Genomic DNA, 24,416 nt, shown 5'->3' on the forward strand with positions numbered 1-24,416 from the left:
CCACGTGGGAGACCACACAGCAAAAGGCATAGGCTAAGAACGTCTGTGAGGAACAAGAAGGTAGAGCCTGGTTTCTAGGTTGTGGAGTTGCTCTACCAGGTTCAGACCACCTACATTCCAGCCTCTAACTACAGAAAAACAACTACTAACTCCTAACACCCCATCCACCAAGATGGAGGCCATCTGGTCACCTATTTCCCCCATTTCCGGGGTTCCCCTTTCCTTTCTCTCACTATTCTTGCCCCCTCCAACCCCTCAGTCTCAAAGTAAACACCCCTCACACTTGAACTTATCTGGGCCTCCCAGCCTGAAGTGAAACCTGGATACTCCTGAAGGCATCACTTCTTTGGAGTCTTGGGTGAAGCTTCTCTGACCAGGTTTGGAGAAGCAGTGCTTTCCTTCTTCCCTCATGTAGGACCTGGACTCTGAGCCTCTTCCACCTGGCCAGATCCTCTCTTCTCCTCCTTTTGCTGTCATACCTCAGGTTCACCATCTCTACTTTGCTGAAAACTTCAGGCTTTGGATCACCCTTTTCTTCTCCACTCTGCCTCCCAGCCAGGATCCCCAGTGACTTTAGCTTCACTCAGTGCGGAAGGCTCCACATCTCTGGTGGCTTCTGCTCCATGCTGGTCTCCTCTTCCAAGGCCACACTCTGAACCTCATCATCACCATGAAAAGCTCCTCCTCTGAAATTTTAAATTAAGGCGAGTCTATTCTGACTGCAGCTCCTGCCCTCAAGTGTTCCAGAACCTCTGTCCCTGAGGAATATCTGCCCCTTCTCTGAGGCTCTAGATCCCTTTTGATCTAGGTCTCCTTTGATTCTAGCACCTCCTCCCATCACATCTTCCCTTATTTATAACTGCAAGCACTTTTGCTAACATCCCCAATGATCCCACCTCATGCACCTACTGGCAAAGGCCTCATCCCTGTTCATTTCAACTGTACCTAAGAAAAACAATAAATTCATGATACAAATAGTATCTCAAATCAATTGAATCCTAAATATCACCCAGAAATCTATAGGTTGTGATCAGCTCATTCTCCATGGCTGTTTCAAAACTTCTCCACTAAAAAAAAAAAAAAAAAAACAAAAAAAAAAACTTCTCCACTATCCCTTATTCAAACTCCTGGTGACAGATGTTTTGAAACTTAGAATAGTAATATGGTATATGTGCTACACATTATATAGGAGCCACTGAATATAGATGGTCTACATATTTTATATTATACCAGGAGTCTGGGGAGTTTTCCATATGTAATCTGATACATTAATACTTCTACAGCAGTGTGGACAGTCACACTAAGTGGGTTGTGGAAAAATATATATGTAAGATCTGGTTAGGCTTTGCTACCAAATTTATGAAAGAACTTTGGTTTTCAGAAATTTTGGTATCATAGATAATTATGGTAGTCTCCATTATCTTCACTTTGGAGATAGGAGTTATTCTTGTTTCATTGCCATAGGTTACCCTTTACATCCAATTAATCTCTGAGGCTGTCAGTTCTAGCCTCCTAAACGTCTTTTGAAGCTTACAGCTTCTGGCTCTTCCTACTGCCACATCCCCTCAGGCTACCTGAATCTTCCCCTAAATTACCCTAACCACCCTCTACCTGGTCTCCCTCCCTCCAGACTGACCTCCTCCCCCTACCATCCCATGTTTGATCTGTTCTCCATCCTGCAGCCAGAGTGATCCCTGTAACACAAACATGATTGTGCTATTCCCCTCTGTAAGATACTTATATGGATCCCTGTTGCTGTCTGGATGAAGTTCAGATGTTTTAACATAACTTTACAAGGCCCTTGATGACTTTCCTAGCCTTATCTGTTGTCATTTTCCACCTCAAGGTCAAAGTCTCAGCCTTACTAAACTATTTTTAAATCCCTTAGAGAAAGCTACTTGCTCTTGTCTTTGGACAAGCTGTTCCCTCTTTGACAATGTACTAGTAAAAATCACAACTCCTCTTTTGAGATACAAACTAAAACTAAAGATAAATTATGAAAGTCAGTGTGTGCAGAGACCCATTCTAACCACAGCCAAGAAATCCAGGCCTGTCCAATCATCTAACTCCTACACCTATGTTTATTTCTGGTTAATGGTTGATTTTTTTTCCAGAGTATGCTAGAACAACAACAAAAAAAAAATCCAGAAATAATTATGTATCTAGTTTCAGATTTGTTTTGACTGGCTATTTATACATACAATGAAATATTTTTAAAAATTTTTTAAAAGATTATTTATTTTAGAGAGAAATAGCATGCACGCTATGCAGAGGGATAGGGTGAGAGAATCTCAAGGAGCTGAGTGTGAAATCTGATGTGAGGCTTGATCTCATGATCCTGAGATTCATGACTGGAGCTGAAATCAAAAGTCTAACACTCAGCCAACTGAGCCACCCTGGCACCCCTATTTTATAAGCTTTAAAATTTTTTATTTTATAACCACAAATTGATATAACCAATTTGCAAAATATTCAGAAAACAAAAACAGAGGCAAGATCCTTATTTTCATGATTCTAATAAACAATTACTATGATTGCTATCTCCTAAAAGGTAAACTCCACGAGCGAGGGCTGCATGTATCCTGTTTATTGCTGTGTCCATAGTGCTGTTTTTAATTTTTTTTTAAATATCTGAATGAATGACTGATATATCATTTTGGTGTACAGAATTCAAAATTCAAACACATTTATATTTTCTACTGTATACCTATTTGTCAACTTTGAGAACTTCAATTTCAGCACATGTAAACTGTTGGTTGTTCCTGTGAAGATAGTCAGAAAACAACAGTTCTGGAAACTGACTACAGAAGTAACATGAGCAGCACAGATGCTTCGGTAAAGATAAAGGATAAAGTAAAACTGAAGAAGAATCATCAGGGATGCTTGTGAGTGGAGTGCCTCAGGCTAAGTGAGCAGAGGGGAGGTATACACAAGGTTGGGTCATAAAATCAAACAGGCATCACACAGCTTCATGGACAATGGGAAGCCAACAAATGACTCGTTGTGTAAGCAACATATGCCGTTTAGCAAAATCGGTGTGTCAGTATCTTGTTAGAAATGTACGCAGAAACCATCAGGAAAGTTTCTGATGAGCAAAGGAATAAATGGGTCAATTATAGTAGAATCTCTGCTGGTTATTGTCAAAAGTGTCAAGGTCTCGAAAGTCCAGGAAAATCTGAGGAAAGCTCTCCATTGAAAGAAACTAAGGAGAGAATTAAATGCAATGAGTGATTCTGACCTGAATTCTTTTGCTACTAAAACATATTATTGAGACAATGGGACAGATTTGAATGGGGCTTAAAGATTAAATGGTAGCAATGTATCAATGTTAATTTCCTAACTTGGATGCTTTTAATGTAGTTATGTAGGAAAATGCCCTTTTATGTTAAAAAAAAATGCACACTAAAGTATTCAGAGACACGGGCATTATGTTGGCAGCTTAAACCCAAATGTTCGTGAAAAAAAATTTTTTTGTACCGCACTTGAACTTTTCTGTAAGTTTGAAATTATTTCAAAAGAAAAATAATTAGAATCTCTAAGGGTAGATCTGGGCATCAGTATTTTTAAAATGGTCTAGGTGATTCTGAGGTGCAAGGAAGGTTGGAATCGACTGCTGTAGGTCTCCACCATCATTATTTAGAAAAAAAGTTACATACTTCTGCACAGAGTACATGAACCATAATTTATTTCACCAAACACTTTTCCCTCTTTTTCTTCAAAATGATTTATGGAAGAGCTTTTATATGCTGGGCAAGACAGATTCTCTTCCCTGTGAGTACTCAGTCTTCTGGGGACATATATATAAGCAAACAGACAATGGGCTATAATAATAATAATATAATTGCTATCATTTGTCAAGCAATTACTCTGTGCTAGGCACTATGCTATCTGATATAGCAGGTACTGCTACTATCTTCATTTTATGGAATGAGGAAACCTAGCTTGATGAAATGAGTAAGTTGCCCCAGGCGCAGAGCTATGTCAGCTCCTGACTACACTACTATGTTAGAGGGAAGCAAAATGCTATGAAAACACACATATGAAAGGACCTCTGATGCAGACAACAGGTATTAAGAAAGCCTTCTCAGGGGAGGGACCATCAGATATAGTTTTGGACATGCATGTTATTTCTGATTTTAATTACCACAAATGCTCCTTCAGTGAACATCTGTGCAGATAACTTTCCATTTCATAGTCCTGCTGCCACCTCCTCCTTTGGCCAGCATCAAAGAATTCTGGACAAATGGGAAAAACCTCATGGCTTTCAGTATCTGTCACCATGTAGCTGTCACCAGAATATGAGGGTATGTGTTTAATAGCAGGCTTACCAGCAATGAACAGCAACACTTTAAAAATTCTTTTCACTTAATAAAAAACTAGCATTTCTTTAATTACTAGTTTAGCTATACATTTTACCATTAATGCTTTCTTTGAAGCTCGAATTTAAGATCTTTAGAGTTACTTCCAATGAAGTGTCAGGAACATTATCAGTGAAATGATATCATAGAATATCTCACACCACAGATGCTGTCATTTATTTCTACAACCACAAAAATGCCTTTGTCACAATTAGAAGAATCCAAATAAATCAGATTCTATATTCACGCTAAGATCCATGACCTCTGGAACTTATTGTGAGTTCAATGAGGACAGGAGAAATGTCTCGTTTTATTCTGAAATCCTATCACAATGTCAGCAAGTAATACATACTACAATCATTTGCTACAAGAATAGTAAGTGCATAAAATAAATGGGGACAAAATATGAATTGAAACCATACCTTCTAAGGTCTACACTTATGACACAAATAAACTTAGCTCAGTAAACATCACATGGGGAAAAGATTAAGCAGAAGTAACATTTTCCCATTTCCCTGGCTCCTATAGGGAGCCTATTATTCCAGTGTGTTAATGACATTTCTGGTTTGTGCCTTTTGTCCTAGCATCTTGCCTGGTGGGAGCTGCCTTTCAAAAAGGTCCTGGATTAGACAATACATTTTATGGTCACCCTACATCTAAAGGATGTTCTCTTGATGAATAGCAGCATAAAATGCTTCCCTGATCAGAGAGCTTGTCCGTTTCACCCTGAATTTCACTCTGAAGACTTATGAACAGATAATTACTCAGGCTTCGGGGTTTTTTTTTTATAATACTTTACCATTTAAAGCCAAGTAACAATCCACAAATAGTTAATCCCTAACTGGGAGAACATCTCTTGGTTATATTAGCATTCTTTATCTTGTTTTGCTGATAAAAGTGAGGCATGGAAAGAAAAAATGACTTATCCAAGGTCACATCAAGTATGAATCACCAGCCACATGAGAGGAGGCTGCTAGAGCTCCAACTTCTGGCTTTTGATTAATTTTCTAAACCACACAGTCATTAACTTACAGTTAAATCTCCTGTGCAGTTAGGCTAGAAAATGATTTAGAAAATGGGTTTGTAAACTGCAGGCAGTATTAATCCATTTCAAACTGTACAAGCAGCATCATGGGCATACCTTGATAATATTTTTTAAACTTTAAATGGGCATAAATTTCATGATTAATATTTCAGTTTCACTGAACAACAATCTGTATTCAAAGCTAGTCTACAGATCCTAAAATATCAAAAGATAAAGAGAATATTTATAAAACAGGTGAAAATTTCCAATAAACATGTAATGCTTTGGGCAATTAATTAAAAAGGAAGTTACGTTTTTCTATTTCATAAGTATGTCAAAATTTCATACCAGGGTGCATTGTTCAGATAAGATTACATTAACATGTAATTGCATGTTTATCACATTAACATCCTGTATTATAGCAGAAAACCTTAATGGAGTTAACAAAGTCATTGTCTATAGCAACAAAATCAAACACTGATGGGAATAAATTTAATATAGTATGTTCAAGACCTCTATGAATAAAGACTCTACTGCTTGCATAAAAGAAGAGGCATACTATAAATACAGATGAAAATTCACAATTATAGATATGTAACTCTCATATTAACTTATAAACATATTATAATGTTAGTCAACGTCCCATTTGCATCTTGAGGATAAAGAACTTGGTAAACTCATGCAAAGTTCATGTGGAGGAATAAATGTAAAAGAATAACCAGGAAAATTTTTCAAAGTATAAATAAAGTACAACATTAAAAAAAGTATTTTGCTGGCATAGACCAATGGAATAAAATCAAAAGCTCAGAAACAGGCATAGATGTAGACAAGTATTTAATAAATGAGAAGTAACAATGAAAATACAGAAGGATTTAATGATGTTATGACAGCTGACTGGTCCAGACCTCACACTATATGTCAAATTCTAGGTGGATTGAATATTTCAATGTAAGAAAATGAAAGTAAAATGTGAGGGAAGGCCTTTCTATGTATAACTTCAAAGGCAGAAAAAAATGACTGATATATTTGACATAAAACATAGGTAATATTCTCTAAAAACATAGGCAATGTTCTCTAAAATAAATAGTATTGAGGATATCAATCATCTTTCTATCATTATGCTACAATCACTTTATCGTGTGTCTTTTCAGTTCAATTCCTTTCGACATACAAAAATTAAAAAACTGTAAAAAGTTAAAAAAAAAACCTCTATTTTTCTTTAAAATCTCTCTGCTTTTGGCCTAGAAAGGACTTTTTAAAAACCACACCAGACTGGGGCACCTGGGTGGCTCAGTTGGTTAAGCGTCTGACTCTTGATTTCAGCTCAGGTCTTGATCTCAAGGATGTGCGTTCAAGCCCTGCATTGGGCTACAATGATGGGTGTAGAGTCTACTTAAAAATAAAAAGCAGAAAAAAAAAATAAAACAAAAAAAATAAAAAAATAAAAAGCAGGGGTAACCCGGGTGGCTCAGCGGTTTAGGACTGCCTTCGGCCCAAGGCATGGTCCTGGAGACCCGGGATCAAGTCCCACATCGGGCTCCCTGCATGGGGCCTGCTTCTCCCTCTGCCTGTGTCTCTCATGAATAAATAAAATAAAATCTTTAAAAAATAATAATAATAATAAAGCAAAAAAACAAACAAGAATAATTTTCACTAATATTTTCTTTTTTAAAGATTTTTATTTATTCATGAGAGACACACACACAGAGAGAGAGAGAGAGAGAGAGAAGCAGAGACACAGGCAGAGGGAGAAGCAGGCTCCATGCAGGAAGTCCGATGTAGGACTCGATCCCAGGTCTTCAGGATCAGGCCCTGGGCCAATCAGCATCTGCTGAAGGCAGATGCTCAACCGCTGAGACACCCAGGCGTCCCATCACTAATATTTCCTTATAATTTTTTGTTTCCTATAATGTTAATTACACAGATGAGGGTCAAAATATGGCTCTGTCTCATATGAGTGGTTTGAGGAAATTACTTAACCTGAGTTTCAATTTATTTTCCTGAAAAAATGGACATCATAATACCAACCTATCAGAGTTGCTTTGGAGAGTAAAAGAATTACTTTATACAAAGCATTTATCTATCATGCTAGAAACCAGCATACAAAGAGTCAATAAATAGTAACTATTGCTTTTAATGTTATCACACATCACATTGGACTTCTTGATTTCACAGACATATCTTTATGATTAAAAACTTATGGCAATAGTATTTCTACCTGTTTTTTAAAACAAATTTCATATTATTTAATTAATGCTGTAGCTTTTCATTTTCTAAATTATTTTTAAATGTATGCATTAAAATATTTGAATATATATATGCCAATCACAGAAATACCTTAATTCTTTGAAGACTAGTTATATGCAGCATCCTACAATGTGGTCATTTAAAGCTGTAGTCTGAAGTATTCAGATGGCCAAATAATAGTATAATCCAAGAATATTAAAAGGTTTCTTATACACAGGAACAGCTGAGACTATGAGTTTGAAATACAAATAGGATATTGAGCCTTCTTTATCTTACCTCTAAGAGGCCATCATCCGGTAGATCAGTACAGTGAACGGCATTCTGGATCTTAGTTTTACCAAAGATTGCTCTGAGGGTTCCAGGGCGTAAATGCCGGGCAATTTCCTAGAAAATACACATTTACATATAAGGTTGGTCACTCAGTATTAACAAGAAAAACACCAGTTATCTGAAACACTTGAATTACCTGTGTATGAAATACATGTATACATTGATGGCACTGACTTTTTTCTGGAAATATTGTGTATGTATGAAAACTTTGAGGAATGAAACATTTCAGTTCACTCATAAAGCTTTTTCTGTGGCCTGATATAAAGTCCAGAGGGCAACAATAATTACATCTCTTTTTATCAACAGTTTATGGAAATCACATAAAATACGAACCCAGTTCATTACTGTGAAAGACCTGAATCCGAACAACTTAATTTAAAATGAGCTAGTTTGATGGCACTGCTTTCAAAAGATTTTTCAAAATGTTCCAGTTGTATCAGCTTAGCACTAGCTCACATTAGGGGAAAGAATGGTTACAAATAACTCAAAACTGAGAGTAAAAGTAACAAGAAGTTAAAAAAATTAAAGATGGGGGAGTATTAATGACTTATTAGTCTTTTTTTTACATTCTTTTTTTTTTTAAGATTTTATTTATTTATTCATGAGAGACACAGAGAGAGGCAGAGACACAGGCAGAGGGAAAAGCTGGCTCCATGCAGGAAGCCCAATGTGGGACTCGATCCCAGGACCACAGGATCACACCCTGAGCCAAAGGCAGATGCTAAACTACTGAGCCACCCAGGAATCCCGTTGAGCCACCCAGGAGTCCCCTTTTTTAAAAAATTTTAAGTGAAACATTTCCAAAACTTCTAATTTTGACATATACATACAAAAAGGGTATCTAATTTTTATGAATTTTTTTTTAAAAAAGGAATAACCTGTGTGCCCACTATTTAGCTGAAAAGTGCCCTGTATAGGACTTCAACCTGACTTCATGCTATCCCACTCCAACCTCTACCCAGTGGTACCCGTTACTCTCAATTTTATTTAAAAATTCCTTTGTTTCGTTTGGTTTTCAAAACACTGTTTTTCAGATTTGTCCATGTTGTGTAGTTCATTTGTTTTTATTACTATAAAAATTCATATTTTATCCATTTTCCTGTTAATGGACATTCAACTAATTTTTTCTCTCCCCTCTTTGCTTTTGACATGAACACCCACAATCACACACAACTCTGTGTGTAGTATGGCACTCTTATATGTAGTATGGTGCATGTGTGCAAGAGTTTTGTTTGGGTTAGGGCCCAGACATATTCAGTCTGCCAAACCATTTTCTTAAGTGGTTGTACCAATTCGCCTCAACCATTAGTGCACCAAGAATTCCCACCACACACATTAAAAATCAACATTTGATATTGGCTGACTTTTTAATTCTGCTATCGTGGTGGGTGTGGAACGGTGTCTCACTGTGTTCTTAGTTCATACTTCCCTGATTACTAAAGATGGCTAGTGTCCTTTCATGCACATCCACTTTTGTAAAATGCTTATTCTTATCTTTTCCCCAAGTTCCTACTGGCTTTTATTTTCATTCCTTTTGATTATTATTCTTGTATCCTGAATTCTATTTTTTGTCACTTTTTTGTGATGCAAATATCTTTTCCCTGTCTGAAGCTTGTCTTTGGGTTTTCTTTAGTAGGATTTTTATGAACAAAAATACTAAATTTTAATGAAATTAAATTTATCAATATTCTCATTTATGATTTGGGTTGTTTCTGAAGGAATCATTCCCTACTCCAATACCATAAGGATACTCTTCTCTATTGTCTTCTAAAATCTTTAAGTTTTGCCCTTCCACTTGAAGTTCTTGATCCATCTACAATTGACTCTTGGCTATGATGTGAGGGGGATAACCATTTTCATTTTTTCCACATGGATATTTAATTGTCCAAGCACCATTTATTGAATAGTTTCTCTCCTTCCCCACCAGTCTCCAGTGATTAGCTCTGTTATATATAATATTTCTGTGTAGGTATGAGTCTGTTTATTGGTTTGCTGTTTGGTTCCACTGGATGTTTTGTCCATTTGTACATTTACCTTATCCTGTCTTAATTATTATAATTTTATAATTAGACTTCATCTGGTAGGGCATCTTCAACTCTAGATTTTGGTTTTGAATGCATGAAGTCTGAGTTGCCTATCAGATATTCAAGGGAAATTTTCAAATACACGGATGGGTATGAGCCCCAAGTTCAGAGGAGTCTTCCATATTGCAAATAACAATTTGGGGACCCAAAGCATTTTTAAGGTATTTAAAGGTTTCAGTTGGATGAGACTGCGAAGGCAGTGACAAGAGATATGGGGGTGCCATATCATTGGAAAGTCAAGGAGACAAGGAGAGATGAGCAAAGGAGATGAAGAAGGAATGACCAGCTAGGTAAGAAGAAATCCAGGCAAGTGCATTCCTAGAAGACAGTGAAGAAAAATGTCAAGGACAGAGGGTCATCAGCAGTGTCCAATGCTGCTGAGAAGTCAAGTAGGGTAAACACCAAGAACTGCATACCTGATGTATCAATATGGAGTCAAGAATATCCTGGACAAGAGTGGTTTCAGAGGCCTGGAGATGAGCAAAACACAGATTAATGTGATTTCAGGAGAGAAAGGGAGTAGAGGAACTGGGAAAAGTGAATACAGTCAACTATTTGAAGAGTTTTGCTGCTAACATTGAGCAGTAAATGGAGAGAAGAGGAATAGGAGAGATGTTTTTCTGGAGGAGAGTGTTATTTTTAAAATGAGAGAAATAATAGCATGTTTACATGCTGAGAGGAATGATCCAAAGAAGACAAACACTGACAAAGCAGGAATAAGAGGGAATTGCTGGAGTGGAGTCACATGTAAGAGTAGGGGAGTTGGCCTTATTCAGGAGCATGGAACATCCATCTTTAGCATCAAGAATACACACAGAGTCTGCTGCAGGGAGTGGATATATGCAGAGGTGGGGACTTATGGAAGCTCTTTATTTTTAATTTTTATTGAGATATAACTTACATAGGTAACATGCATTGGTTTTAAGTGCCCCATGAATTTTGTCAAATGTATAAACTCAGTAATCACCATCCTGAACAAAATATGGAACATTTCCAAAGTTCTCTCCAGAAGTTTTCTTATGATTGATTCTATTATGCAGTGAAAGGGGTAGCAGGATTGTCATCAGCTGGAGAGGAAGGCTGGGGAGGAAGTTTTTGGGATGTCAGGAGAGAAAAGAAGGTACAGAACACATTTTAAGAGAGCAAGAGAATGAATTAGAAACTGAAATGTGACTGCTGACAGCACTAAGGGCCCTCCTGCGAGGTCTTTCATTAGTGAAGGTAGTGATCACGAATGAAAAGGGAGATCATACAGGATAGCTGTGTGTTCTCCAGCCACATACAGCTGCATGGGTGCAGGCAGAGATTTGATAGAAAGTTGAATGTAATGAGGGTTAGGGCTTTACCAAAAGAAAACCACAAAACAAGAGAGGGGTAAGGGAGTTGAGAGTGTAAGCAAGGAATGATAGTAAGGACAGGCAACGAAAATTAAACTGAGTAAGAAACCGAGGGTCTGGGGTAGGGGTGCAGGGGTGAGAGATGCTGAAAAGGTAGATCAATGGATTGGAGCTCCTAGTGGGACAGAATGAGTATTAAAATTGGCATTTGAAGAAGTGAGCTGGAAAATTAAGAGAAAAGATACCTAAAATTGAAATTACTGGAAGTGAGTGGTGATGGGGTGTTGATTAACAACCCTTTTGGGGTTTGCCAGGTGTAATCTGAAACTGGCCCCTGTACTCAGAGGGCGGGAAGAAACTGAAGAAAGTTTAGTAGTGGCAGTTTTCATAAGCAAAAGGAACTTTTTTTTTTTTTTTTTTTTTTAGCAAAAGGAATTTGAGTAGCAGTAAGGTGAGTGGATCCCTGCACTCACTAGCAACATCTTAAGTTCACACAGAGGCCTTAACTGGGTTCCGTCATGCATACTGTGCAGGTGTTCTCAATATCATATCATTATCTCAAGGCTGGGCCTTTGGAGCAGCCACTAGGGGCCAGAAAGGCAAGCAGAACCCACATTCCAAGGACAGGCGAGGGGACAAGGAACCTCTGATCCACTAGGTCAACTGGTGGTCATATCTTTTCAATGACCTTCTCCAACAGGGGGTTACAGTGATTTATAATGATCAATTTTAAGACGTAACCATGGCCCAGGTCACATGGAGGGCAAGCACAGTGAGGAAAGGAGGATCACAGACTAAGAGCCAAAGTGCTGAGTGGATCAGCTCTGTAGATATGGCAATCACCAAGAGCTATGGCGGCTGTAGCTTCTGGTGCAAAAACGTTGAGAGGTATTCACACGTGTGATTCAATGACTTTGGCACATTTTAAAGGTGTGCATCTATTTAATTAAGTCTTCCTTTCAAGGTTGTATCAAATGTCAGTTACAAATAAGAAAAACATTTTGATAAACTAGAAAATAAGGGTGGCTGAATATTTTATTTCAAATTCATGACTTTTATTCTGTTCACCCTAATTTTCCTGAGAATCAAGCACCCAATCTTACACACCTACTCTTCTCACGTGGTGGTAAGCTGCCATTCGGTGAAGATGTACTTTGTAAAATCATGAAGGTGAGTACTTATTTTCCTTTTCCTGTAACTTCAGTTAGGAGGAACATACTTGAAAAGGACTCCATTTGAGAGAACTGTTTCATAAGAACTTATCCTGTACCTACTTTATTTGGCATTCACCATTTTCATTAAAATATTGCTTTCATGTAGGTGACTTTATATGTACAACACTTGACTCTGAAGAAGAGTGTGTGTGTGCGTGTGTGTGTGTGTGTGTGGTGATGGTGGTGGTGGTAATTGGGGAGGTTGTCGTTAAGGTCTAATCATAATGTACCATGGTGAAAGAATGTGGTCTCTTTGGTCATCCTTTGAAGGGATTTGTTGGTATTTTCTTTGCATAGTCAATTTTAGTCAGAGTCTCAAGGGTAGCTGTGAATAATGTTGTTACAAGTTGCATTTTCTAGGAAACCAACTCTGAGGCAGATTTGCATGCAGGAAGTTTACTGGGAAGTGGCCTCAGGATCTACACTTGTGGGGAAGTAAGTTACATGGGATTGGGCAGAGGGAGTAGTTGAACTGCAATGAGTAACAACAACAGCCTCAGATAATCCTACAGCGAGCTCTAGAGCTACTATGACCCCTCAAAATCATCCTGAATTGAAGCAAACAGGTACAGCCTTGATCTCTCCAAAATGACTAGTCACTGGATATGGGCCACTCCAGGGAAGGGGCCATGACCTCAGGGGCAAGGTGACTTTCTTTAACAGGGGGCAATATCTGGAGGGCTTACTGAATTACTGTCAGTTGCCAACATACAGGAGAATGGGCACTTTAGTCCTGAAGGTGAGAGGGGGATGTGAGTGGCCCTCCACAGCCTCTACTACTTATACAAACACACACAACGTATGTTGCATACACAGCATATATGACAAATATGTTGTTGCAGACTATCACAATCTGATTACCATTCTTTTTAGGTAATTTTTTCTCTTTTCTGGAAAGTTTTGCATTATCTCTTTATCTAGGTATTGGTTATTTGCCAGTCATTCTGTTCCACTGGTCTATTGACTGTTGTCCAATTGAATGTGAAGAGCCACATCTTTAGTCAGCTTCTATTTCTTCCATTGTTTTCTCTCCTCCATGTCATGTCTTCTTTCCTTTGGTTATTTCTATGCAACAAATGTTGCGACTTCTGATTCTATCTTCCCTCTTTTTTTAAACTGGATCCAGGTAAGGAGTCCAAGATGGCAGAGGAGTAGGAGACCTTAGTTTTGTCTGTTCCCAGGGATTCATCTAGATAGCTATCAAATCTGTCTAAGCACCTGCAAACTCAACCTGAGATCTAAGAAAAGAATTGCTGCAACTTTACAAATAGAAAATTGACCACTTTCAGCAGGGAACCATAGTGATGTCCCCTGATTTCTTTTTTTTTTTTTTTTTAAGATTTTATTTATTTATTCATGAGAGAGAGGGGGGGGGGCAGAGACACAGGCAGAGGGAGAAGCAGGCTCCATGCAGGGAGCCCAATGTGGGATTCGATCTCAGGTCTCCAGGATCATGCCCTGGGCTGAAGGCAGCGCTAAACCACTGAGCCATCTGGGCTGCCCTCCCTGTCTGATTTCTAATATTGGTTTATATTTCCTCACTTTTTTCTTGGATGTTTATCAAATTTGCTTATCTTCTCAAAATATAGACTCTATTATTATTTTTCATGGATCTGACATTCCTTAAATCTCTCTGAGGATACTGACTCTCTTATTTTAAAGGTTATTTGTTAGCTCTATTAATTTGCTTTCCTTAGGTATTGGTTCTGCGACAGTTCTGAGCCCATGGTGCTATCTGCCATGTTAATGCACTCATTTTACTGACATTCTCTATTTCCCCAAACCCTCTGAGCCACCTTCAATTCATTGTTCATGCTGCTATCATTTTGCACCTACAGAACAGATATTATTATGCTACTCACTTGCTATGGCCTAAGGCCTAAGTTCCTTAATGTGGCTCCTTCAAGATCCTCTGTATTTTGCCTAAACCTATCTTATAGGCTTCACTCAAACTTTCCCTGAAAGCTTAAATCCCACTAACATCATTTCCTCTATGGGACTTATTTGAATTCTGCCCAGGGGAATTTTACTTTTTCCATTGTTTCAAGAGGAATTTATGCTCCTATTAAGGATCTCTGATTTGTATTTTATATGGGGTTTTTTTGTGTGTGTCTATTTTGTGTGTCTAAGTTCTCATTAGACTCTCAACCTTTAACACAATATAAAACTTCCTTGGTATTTTATGTCTTATTTCTAAACACAGAGTAAATGTTTTTCAAACACTTGTTGACCGACATAAAATGACAACGTTTCTACTCAGGGAGCTAGGATGGAGAAGTAAGGAGGAGCAAGGGCTATGGTGGAAGGCTCTGTGGATTTGAATTTTGCTTTTGTCACTGATTAGTTGTTTGACCACACGTGTTCCTTAACCTCTCTGCTTTAATGTCCTCATTTGTACAATAGGGATAAAAACAAGACTTAATGATGGTGTTGTTGTGAGAACTGAAGGAATAAGTCACATTATTTAGAGATGTGTCTGTCACATTCAATAGACAATGCCTATTAGTTTTATTAATATAACCTTAGGATTTATAGAAAATTAAGATGAGACTTCTTAGAAAAAGAGTATACTTTGTTTATGCATTAAAGGTAACCCAACCAAATATTCAAGTATTTTTTTTTTAAATGTTTATTTATTTTAGAGAGTGAGAAAGAATGAGAGAGAGAGCTCAGGGGGGAGGGGCAGAAGGAGAAGGAGAGAGAGAATCTCCAGCAGATTCCCTGCTGAGTGCAGAGCCCCACATGGGGCTTGATCCCAGGACCCTGAGGTTATGACCTGAGCCAAAATCAAGAGTCAGATGCCTAACTGACTGACCTACCCAGGCATCCACATATTTTAATAAATATGTGACATCTCTCAAGATTTTTAATGATAGTTTTAGAATAAAGGTAAATGTTTAAATAATCAAGTAATAAGACACTTAGATTAAATGATAATCTATAAGTAAACAAATCACAAAAAGTATAAAGTCTTTACTGCTATATTTTGTTTAGGTAAATGATAATGATGAAGCATAAAGCTATAGAACAAGTATTTTCTTCATAGCTTCTTTCATTTTTCATTAAAACTTAGGCTTTCATCTCATCTTTTTTTGAAAAAGTAGATACATTGATTTTACTTTTGATTACTGTAAAATTTCATATACACCTATAAAAATAAAAATTACTGAAACACTGAAAGTGAAAGTCCAGAAGAACCTTCCACAGATCATTCTCCCCCTCTGTTTCCTGGCAGTTTTTCCCTAATTGTTACTAATAGACTCATGCTCATGCTCTCCTGTTCCTTGTACTATGGTGAAAACCATCCCACCAAGCACATCCCTTAACGAAGCAGAAATGAATATCAGATACGTAAAAGCAATGTAAAATACCAACATGCAATTTTCATATAAGAAATGATTTAACTTACTGTAGTTTTAATAAGTAATAGGTTATCCTGAGAAAATGAGACTCTTTAAAGCCTCACACTTATTTGCATTTAGAAGGTCAGCAGTCTTTCAAACTCTACTAAATTCCTGCCATATCCATCTGCCACTACAACCTGGCCTGCTGAGCACCCTCAAGTCAAATGCTTGGTTATTATACAGCTCATCAGAAGTACTAAAAATTCTGCTCTGGTAATCCTGCCATGGGAGGAAGAATTCTGGCTTAAAGAATGACCTCTAAATCTAAGACATGGGAAAAATGCAGTAAGTAGGATGATGATTAGCTAAATACTGAAAACACATTGGAGAAACTTTATATAATTATCTTACTATTGTGTCCATTATAAATATTTTTGTTTATTGAATTTTAAGTCTGCCAGACTCATAAAATACATCTGGACAAAGAAAACAAATTGCTTACACAGAAAGCCATATTGTTTCAGTTATTTATAATATAAGAGAGATAATACAAGATTGAAGTGACCTTCCACTAACGAAATGTATTGGGAAGAGATCTGTGACATTTATTGATTACACAACTTTTATGAGAGACGACTTGTTGATCAACTATAGAATACATTCATACAATGAGTGGTACATGGTGGATAATCACAATTGGTCATTAATCTAATTTCAAAAAGATTCTAAGCAAAAGGAAAACGTCTACTCTAAACTATAGGGTAACCGTGTTAGCTATGATAGAGACAAGTGGATAAATATTAAAAGAAGAACTATAGGGATCCCTGGGTGGCTCAGCAGTTTAGTGCCTGCCTTCGGCCCAGGTCGTGGTCCTGGAGTCCCAGGATCGAGTCCTGCATTGGGCTCCCTGCAGGGAGCCTGCTTCTCCCTCTGCCTGTGTCTCTGCCTCTCTCTCTCTCTCTCTCTCTCTCTCTCTTTCTCTGTCTCTCATGAATAAATAAATAAATCTTAAAAAAAAAAAAAAGACAAAGAACTAGCATAGCTTCAGTCTTGGCAACCCTACAAAAGCTGTGAAGCAAAACAGAAAATCATGCTATAACTATTGCCCTCATTTCACAGACAACAAGGGTAATAAAACTTAATATTAAAGACCAAATAAGCAACTGCTATAATTAAAGCAGCAAATATTCATTCTTTTAGCCAAGGAGTCCTGTAATATTAAAAAGTACATGCTGAGTTCTTGCCTCGATTCCTCTGGTACTTCAGAAACATCCCACCAAAGTTGACCTTCAAAGCGACTTCTCCACTTGCATGAAACTTTATATTAACTAATGCAGTGATAGTTTTATATTCCTGGGAGATGAGCAGTATCGGATAAATTCTCAACTAAAACATGATAATGGAACACTGGAGGAACTGGAAATAGGAAAGGGGACCACAATAGAGATCCAAAGGCTACTTTCTATAAGTCTAAGGATCCTTTTAAAACCTATGCACAGGACTCAGAAAGAATAACTGCAAAATTAAACTCAACTACTTACGTATTAATCTCATTGAGTGAGCTGTTGGAGAATTCACAGTAAATACACTTACTAGCTCCGGAGACCACATGAGTTGCTTAAATATGAGGAATCATTAAAACACCTGGCTTGTGAACTCTTGACAGGCTTCACATCTCACTTTTCATTAAGTAGAAATGAGATGTAATGTAAATTTATAGAACCTGAAGAGGGTGATAATTAAATGGGATTTCAGGCAAAACATTTAGACAATTCAATCCTGTCTTTTGCACTAGGCTTCAATAGACCACATGCCATAGTAATCACTTCCCCTTACTGAGCTGTTTGCTACTTTAGCCAACAATAGGCACTGGCTGACACAGGTGTTATTTTAAAGTAAAAATGATGATCCCTGCATTTTCTTTTTAAATAGCTGGGCAAATCTCTTTGCTCACTTTTACGTAAATTACATTTTAGCAAAACCCACAAAGACTCATTTATATTAAGTCTGTGAGCATACATGTTAGTACAGAGGAAGAAAATGATACAATTTTTTGGTAAATATTTTCCTATTTTGTTTTTCCCAAATGCTACATTTAGGAGACTTAACCTTTGAAGTATAGTCATAGTACTACTGAGAAACTTGAAAGACTCTCAATCTCTCCTCTAAAAAGAAGTGCTCCCCACAGCCTACCCTGTCCTGATAAAATGAAGAACTGGTACACAATCTTTCTGGACTCTCCTAAAGAAACTTAAAGGTCAATACTCGGGAACTCCTCTAAAGGAACAAAACAATGAAACAGATGGGACCCATACTTGGCACCTTTAACACTCAATTTATTATAAAGTCCCGTCAATAAAATGCTGAAATACAGTCCACAGCAGCCTATTTCTCTTTTCCTCCACTCTGCTACCATATTCTCTTACCTAGACTATTGATTTCTTAGATTTCACTCTTCCTGGTTTATGTAGTCTCCTAGTTCTTACTGCTCCTGATAAATACATTCACCACAAAACAGGCTATTCAACAAAGCTGAATCATACCATTTCTCTCCTTAAGATGCTTTCCTTCTTAACAGGAAATCTAAAAATTTTAACATGCTCTAGAAAGGCCTATGTGATCTGAATCCTGCTTACTTCTCTACCTGCACCTGAAATAATCTAGTCCCTTCCACCTCTTCCAATTTTCAAAGCCACCAAGCTCTTTCCTAGCTCAAGCATGAAAACACATACAATTCCCTCTGAATATTCTGGCTCAGAAGTTTTTCTCCCTCTTCTCAAGAAGCTCATAGTCCTTACAAATGGTTCAGAATAAGCAACACAAGTAAGACCAAGTCCATTCTATAGAGTGGCTTTCTTAACCCTTCATTTTACCCTCCTTCCAGATGGAGGTTAGGAATCTAAAAAATTATATTCTCTAGACATCTTTAGGCTAGAATTCTTCTTCTTCTTCTTCTTCTTTTTTTTTTTTTTAAGGCTAGAATTCTTGATGTAAATTTTGTCCCAATAAGATCTGGAAGGCAGAAATGAACACAGGCCAGCTACCTGCTGATGTTGCCCCTGGCAGACAAAGTGGGACGCACAAGTGTTTGGAGACAGTTGTGGCCAGACTCAAGGCCTAAGTTACCAGATTCTGTGACAGTCAGTGCCGGGGGCAGCAGTGGAGGTAGCAGTAGCAACTTTTGCCTTAGATGCTGGTATGGTGAGGTGGCCTTGACATCAATAGCTCCAGTGGTCTAAAAACTCAATATATATAGGGATACTTCAAATTATAAAATAGGACAAGAGTGTTTATAAAACTTAAGATTATTTATCCTATAGTAGCAACATAAATCTCAGCAGTGTGTGGAAATATCTTGGGTGTCTTAAAGGCCTAGGTCCAGCATACAGGACTGAATCAAATAAGATAATGGGAAAAAAAATAAGATAATGGGGGATCCCTGGGTGGCACAGCAGTTTAGCGCCTGCCTTTGACCCAGGGCGCGATCCTGGAGACCCGGGATCGAATCCCACGTCGGGCTCCCGGTGCATGAAGCCTGCTTCTCCCTCTGCCTGTGTCTCTGCCTCTCTCTCTATCATAAATAAATAAAAATTAAAAAAAATAAGATAATGTCCACAAAATGCCTAATAGTGTCTGGCCAAATCAGGCATTCAACAATAGATACAGTTATCATCTTCATAATATTATAAATAAATTCCCAAGATTATATCTAATAATGAAGCATTTAGATAGTACTTTCATTTTTTAAAAAATGAAATATTTCATATGTACCTTGCAACCCCCTATTGTGTTGGCAATGCAGACAGTTATCACCTTTTATAGGTATGGATTACCTGGTTCTACACTCTTAGATTTCCTATCCAGCACTGAAGAAAGAGTGTATCCAAAGATCAACCACTTTGGGCAAACTTTTAATTTCCTAACCTGTTCCAGGCATGCTACAATTCCCTTTAAAGTTGCCAGAAGTCTACCCCTTCTGGCGCAGTCCACCCTCTCACCTTGTTTAGACCACAGTGGTCTCCTAACAGGTCAGCCTGAGTCCACCATCAAAAATTTATTCCTCTTGTTTCACTCTTGTCATTTGTAAACGCCTCAAGGGCTATGACTTTTGTATATCCACCACACAGAGAAAGCTCATGAAAGATTCACTGAGTAACACCAGTAATGGTTTAGTGCAGGAATAAATACATGAATGAAATGACTACATGATCAAATATATACACTTCATTAACCTGGTTAACAACAGGGTAGAGAAACTAGATCTCTTGGTTACTAATAATCCAGCAGGCCCTTTTGGGTATGTTACATTCTTCAGACATGCCTATTTTAAGGAACCCTGAAACATATCCTTTTGAAATGAAAGTAATCACTACTTAATTTATCTATTTTGTGAGTTGATGGTTTTGTATATCAGACTTTCTCAAATTAGGGCACATCTGCTTGAAAATGGAATTAAGAACTCTAAGCACTAATCCCAAAGCTCTGAAAGTGACTTGCTCTGTGACCTTGATTAAAGATAACACTACTGTTTCATCACAGATACAGAACCCTATGTGGTGAATATGAAATGAGATGGGAGCAGTCCACCAGAGTGGCATTAGGTATAAGTGCATGCTCATAAATGATTTTTCCAATTGGGATAGTAAGACACACCCAAATTCCCTGAAGGACTACTGAATCTTCTGGTCAATACCCATAATGTAGAAAGGACCAACTCATTCTCTAAACATTAGTGGTCACATTATAGTTAATCATCTTTAATCTTATTTGAACTGCTCTATTACATGTGCTTTCTTTTGAAAACATATGCTCCTCTATTGCTCTATAATGTAATAAATCACATTCTTATATAGGATCTTGAGGCAAGATCCTCATTTAAAGAGGAAATACTAAACTCTGTTTACCAAGGTTATAATGTCATTATTTTCTTGATTATATATCTTTTACCAGTACACATTTGTGCACAAAATACACTGAGTTTTTCTATGAATGAGAATACTTGATAAATCAGAATACCCCTTTACCTATATAAATCAGATTACAGTTCTTGCCTTCAGAAGTATCTTTTCTTCCCCAAATCTTTATTGTAAAAAAAAAAAATCTTTATTTTTTATTTTTTCCTCTCATCTTTAGTCTTTAACTGTTACAGCCTTTTTAAAAAGAAAAACTTGGGACACCTAGGTGGCTCAGCAGTTGAGCATCTGCCTTTGGCTCAGGGTGTGATCCTGGGGTCCGGGATTGAGTCCCACATCAGGCTCCTTGCTGGGAATCTGCTTCTTCCTCTGCCTATGTCTCTGTCTCTCTCTCCCAGTGTCTCTAATGAATAAATAAAATCTTAAAAAGAAAAAAACGAAAACCTTTTCTTTCAGATTTATATTCCAAAAGGTAACTTTAATGCCTGAAAATTCACTTTCTCTTCCTAAAAGAATTATAAACTATCATCTTGAAACACAATATTTACTTTGGAAAAAAATGTTCCATTTCCTCAACCTTTTCCAGGCTCTGATCTCTGCTCTCCTCTGCCAAAGCAATGTTCAGAGCACCTTACAGAAATCTGATTTTCTTTTGTACTGCTGGAATGAGACAATTTTCCTTCTTAACAAATGGTAACTTTGAACTTTAATCTGTGTAGTTGAGTATTTTAGGAAACCACAGAAAAAGTAATTTCAAAACTATCATTCAACAGTTATTAGAATGAATGCTGGCATCTCCAACCCTGGTTTTCTAGTACCTCAAACACATGTCCCCAAATAATTATCTTCCACTACCCTCCTGCAATCTCCAGGTGCCAGTTGAATATCTCTTCTTTTGTTCCAAGTGGCATCACTATCCTTCCAAATGTCCAGGGAAGATAATTTAAAACTTTTTCTAACAATTTCAGTCATTATGCACAACCAGTTGGTCACTACCTAACTTATTAATTTTATTTGTTAATATCCCCCTCCATTTATCCAATGAGTATTTATTGATACCTTTAACATGTGAGATGCTGGTGCTGTAGGTAAGGAAATAAGTTTAATTACACATGACATTTTTTATTCTAAGAAGTCACAGTCTTATGAGATGTCAGGTAAATAAACAGATAGTGATGTTCTAGGAATTGATAAACAGCTGTCAAAAAATAAACAATAACAAACTGATCTGTACCATTTTCCGATTTCCATAGTGTAGATACTCCCACCATGACAGCATATGGACTTGGGAAGTGACGCTAATGACTGGATCTTGCAAGCTGGTGCAAGCTGACCCAACACACAATGTGACAAAAGCTCTCCTGGAGATATGATGCAAAGTGCCCTGGGAATAAAAGGAAGGGTACCCAGGGCAGGTTTCACAGGATTTTCTGGGTTCTGTGAACTTTCTTCCATTTTTCACAGCTACTCTTTAGCTTAGCAAGGTGCAGGGGAAGTTGGCATGATAGCTTTTTCCATAACTCAATCACCTCTGATGGCTCCCCATTTTATAAACAATAATTAAGACATATAAGGTATGATAATTCAAGGAGCTCCTTAATTTTGCCCTGAAATATTATTTTAGCCTCATCACTTTTGTAAATGGACCCAGTACACAAAAAAGGACATACATACTTGCTTTAATAGTGAACCTTTTTAAACAACTTGCAACGAGTCCTGTTATTTTCTGTGATACTCACCTCAACATGCCTATCAAACACAGTGGAGTGATGTTTATCAACACATTTATTTACTTTTCCATAAACGTGAAATATATCTTTATATCACCATAATTTGTTCACACTATTCCTTCAGGGAAACTCTAAGCCCCTACAAGAAAAGTCCCTCCATGAAGCATTTCCCAATCTCCAGCTAGAGTTAAGAACCCTCTGTGCTACAAAGGGTACTTAGCATAGTGTAACTTGTGTCGTAACTGAAATTATGTTGGCTATCTCTCTGTAAGAGCATTGATCAGCACTATTTGCAGATGGCATGACATTGTATGCATAAAATCCTAAAGATTCCACCAAAAATACTATAATATATGAATCCAGTGAAGTTATAGGATACAAAATTAATACCCAGATATTGGTAGCACTTATATACACTAATAATGAAGTAGCAGAAAGAGAAATTAAGAAAACAATTCCATTTACAATTGCACCAGAAAGAATATCTAGGAATAAACTTAACCATGAAGGTCAAAGACCTATACTCTGAAAACTATAAAACACTGATTGAAGAAGTTGAAGATGACATAAACAAATGGAAAGATATACCACATTCTAGAGATTAGAAGAATTAATATTGTTAAAATGTCCGCATTATCCAAAGCAATATAAAATTCAATGCAATCCCCATCAAAATACCAATAGCATTTTTCACAAAACCGGAACAAATAATACTAAACTTTGTAGGGTACCACAGAGGATCCCAAATAGCTAAAGCAATCTGAGAAAGAAGAACAAAGCTGAAGGCATCAGAATCCCAGATTTTGAGATATACTAGAATGCTGCAGTAATCAAAACAGTGTGGTACTGGCACAAAATAGACATAGATCAATAGAAAATAACAGAGAGCCTAGAAACAAACCCATGCTTATATGGTCAATTATTCTATGACAAATGAGGCAAATACATATAATGAGAAAAAATAGTCTCTCCAATAGACGGTTTTTAGAAAACTCGACAGCTACATGTAAAAGAATAAAACTGGACCACTTTCTAACACCATACTCAAAAATAAACTCCAAATATATTAAAGACCTACAAGTGAGACCTGAAACCATAAAACTCCTAGAAGAGAAAACTGGAAGTAATTTCTCTGATATTGGTCATAACAACATTTTTCTAGATATATCTCCTAAGGTAAGAGAAACAAAAGCAAAAATAAACTATTGACACTACATCAAAATAAACGGCTTTTGCACAGCAAAGGAAACCAACAAAATGAAAAGGCTACCTCCCAGGGGCCTGAGTGGCCTGGGAGTGCAATTCCAGCAGCACAAGCCCCAGATGCCAGGGTGCTGGGGACATAGCCTAGGATCCTGCACTCCCCTGGGACAGGTGGAGGCTGGGAGAGCACAGGACAGCGAGGATCCCCAGCACATCCCTCAGCTATGGTCAGTGCCTCCGTGCCTCCCACCCCTGGGAGCCTCTAGGTCATTGCAGACTGGGAGCTGCGGTAGTTACTGGGGGAGCTGACTCCAGGGCTGGAGAGCTGGCCACCGCCAGTGTGGTTGTTCCTCCTGGTGTCACACTGTGTCTGGGATGGAGTGGGGCCACCTGGGAACAGAGGCCTCACAGGATAAACAGCTCCCACTGAGCCGTGCACCTGGCAGGGGGTGGGGCAGCTCCACCAGGTGCACACACCTGAGAATCAGCACAGCAGGCCCCTCCACCAGAAGACCAGCTTGAAGGACAAGGGAAGAGCAAGTTCTTGACCAAGCAGTGCAGGAAAGCTACAGGGGAAATTGAGTGATTTACAGTATATAGAACCAGAGGATACCCCTCCTTGTTTTGTTCTG

The 24,416-nt window shown here is 37.8% G+C and overlaps 1 protein-coding gene across 2 annotated transcripts in view; it reads right to left on the reverse strand.

Moving 5' to 3' along the window:
* NME7 (NME/NM23 family member 7) overlaps positions 1 to 24,416 on the reverse strand; it is a 259,209-nt gene that overhangs the window by 52,156 nt on the left and 182,637 nt on the right. For both annotated transcript variants that reach the window (XM_072732953.1, XM_026003344.2), the window contains exon 11: positions 7,906 to 8,013. In XM_072732953.1, the coding sequence (XP_072589054.1) occupies positions 7,906 to 8,013 (108 nt within the window). The remainder of the gene's footprint in view (positions 1 to 7,905; positions 8,014 to 24,416) is intronic.

This window comes from Vulpes vulpes, chromosome 13, assembly GCF_048418805.1.
Source record: "Vulpes vulpes isolate BD-2025 chromosome 13, VulVul3, whole genome shotgun sequence".
Classification (NCBI taxonomy): Eukaryota; Metazoa; Chordata; class Mammalia; order Carnivora; family Canidae; genus Vulpes; species Vulpes vulpes.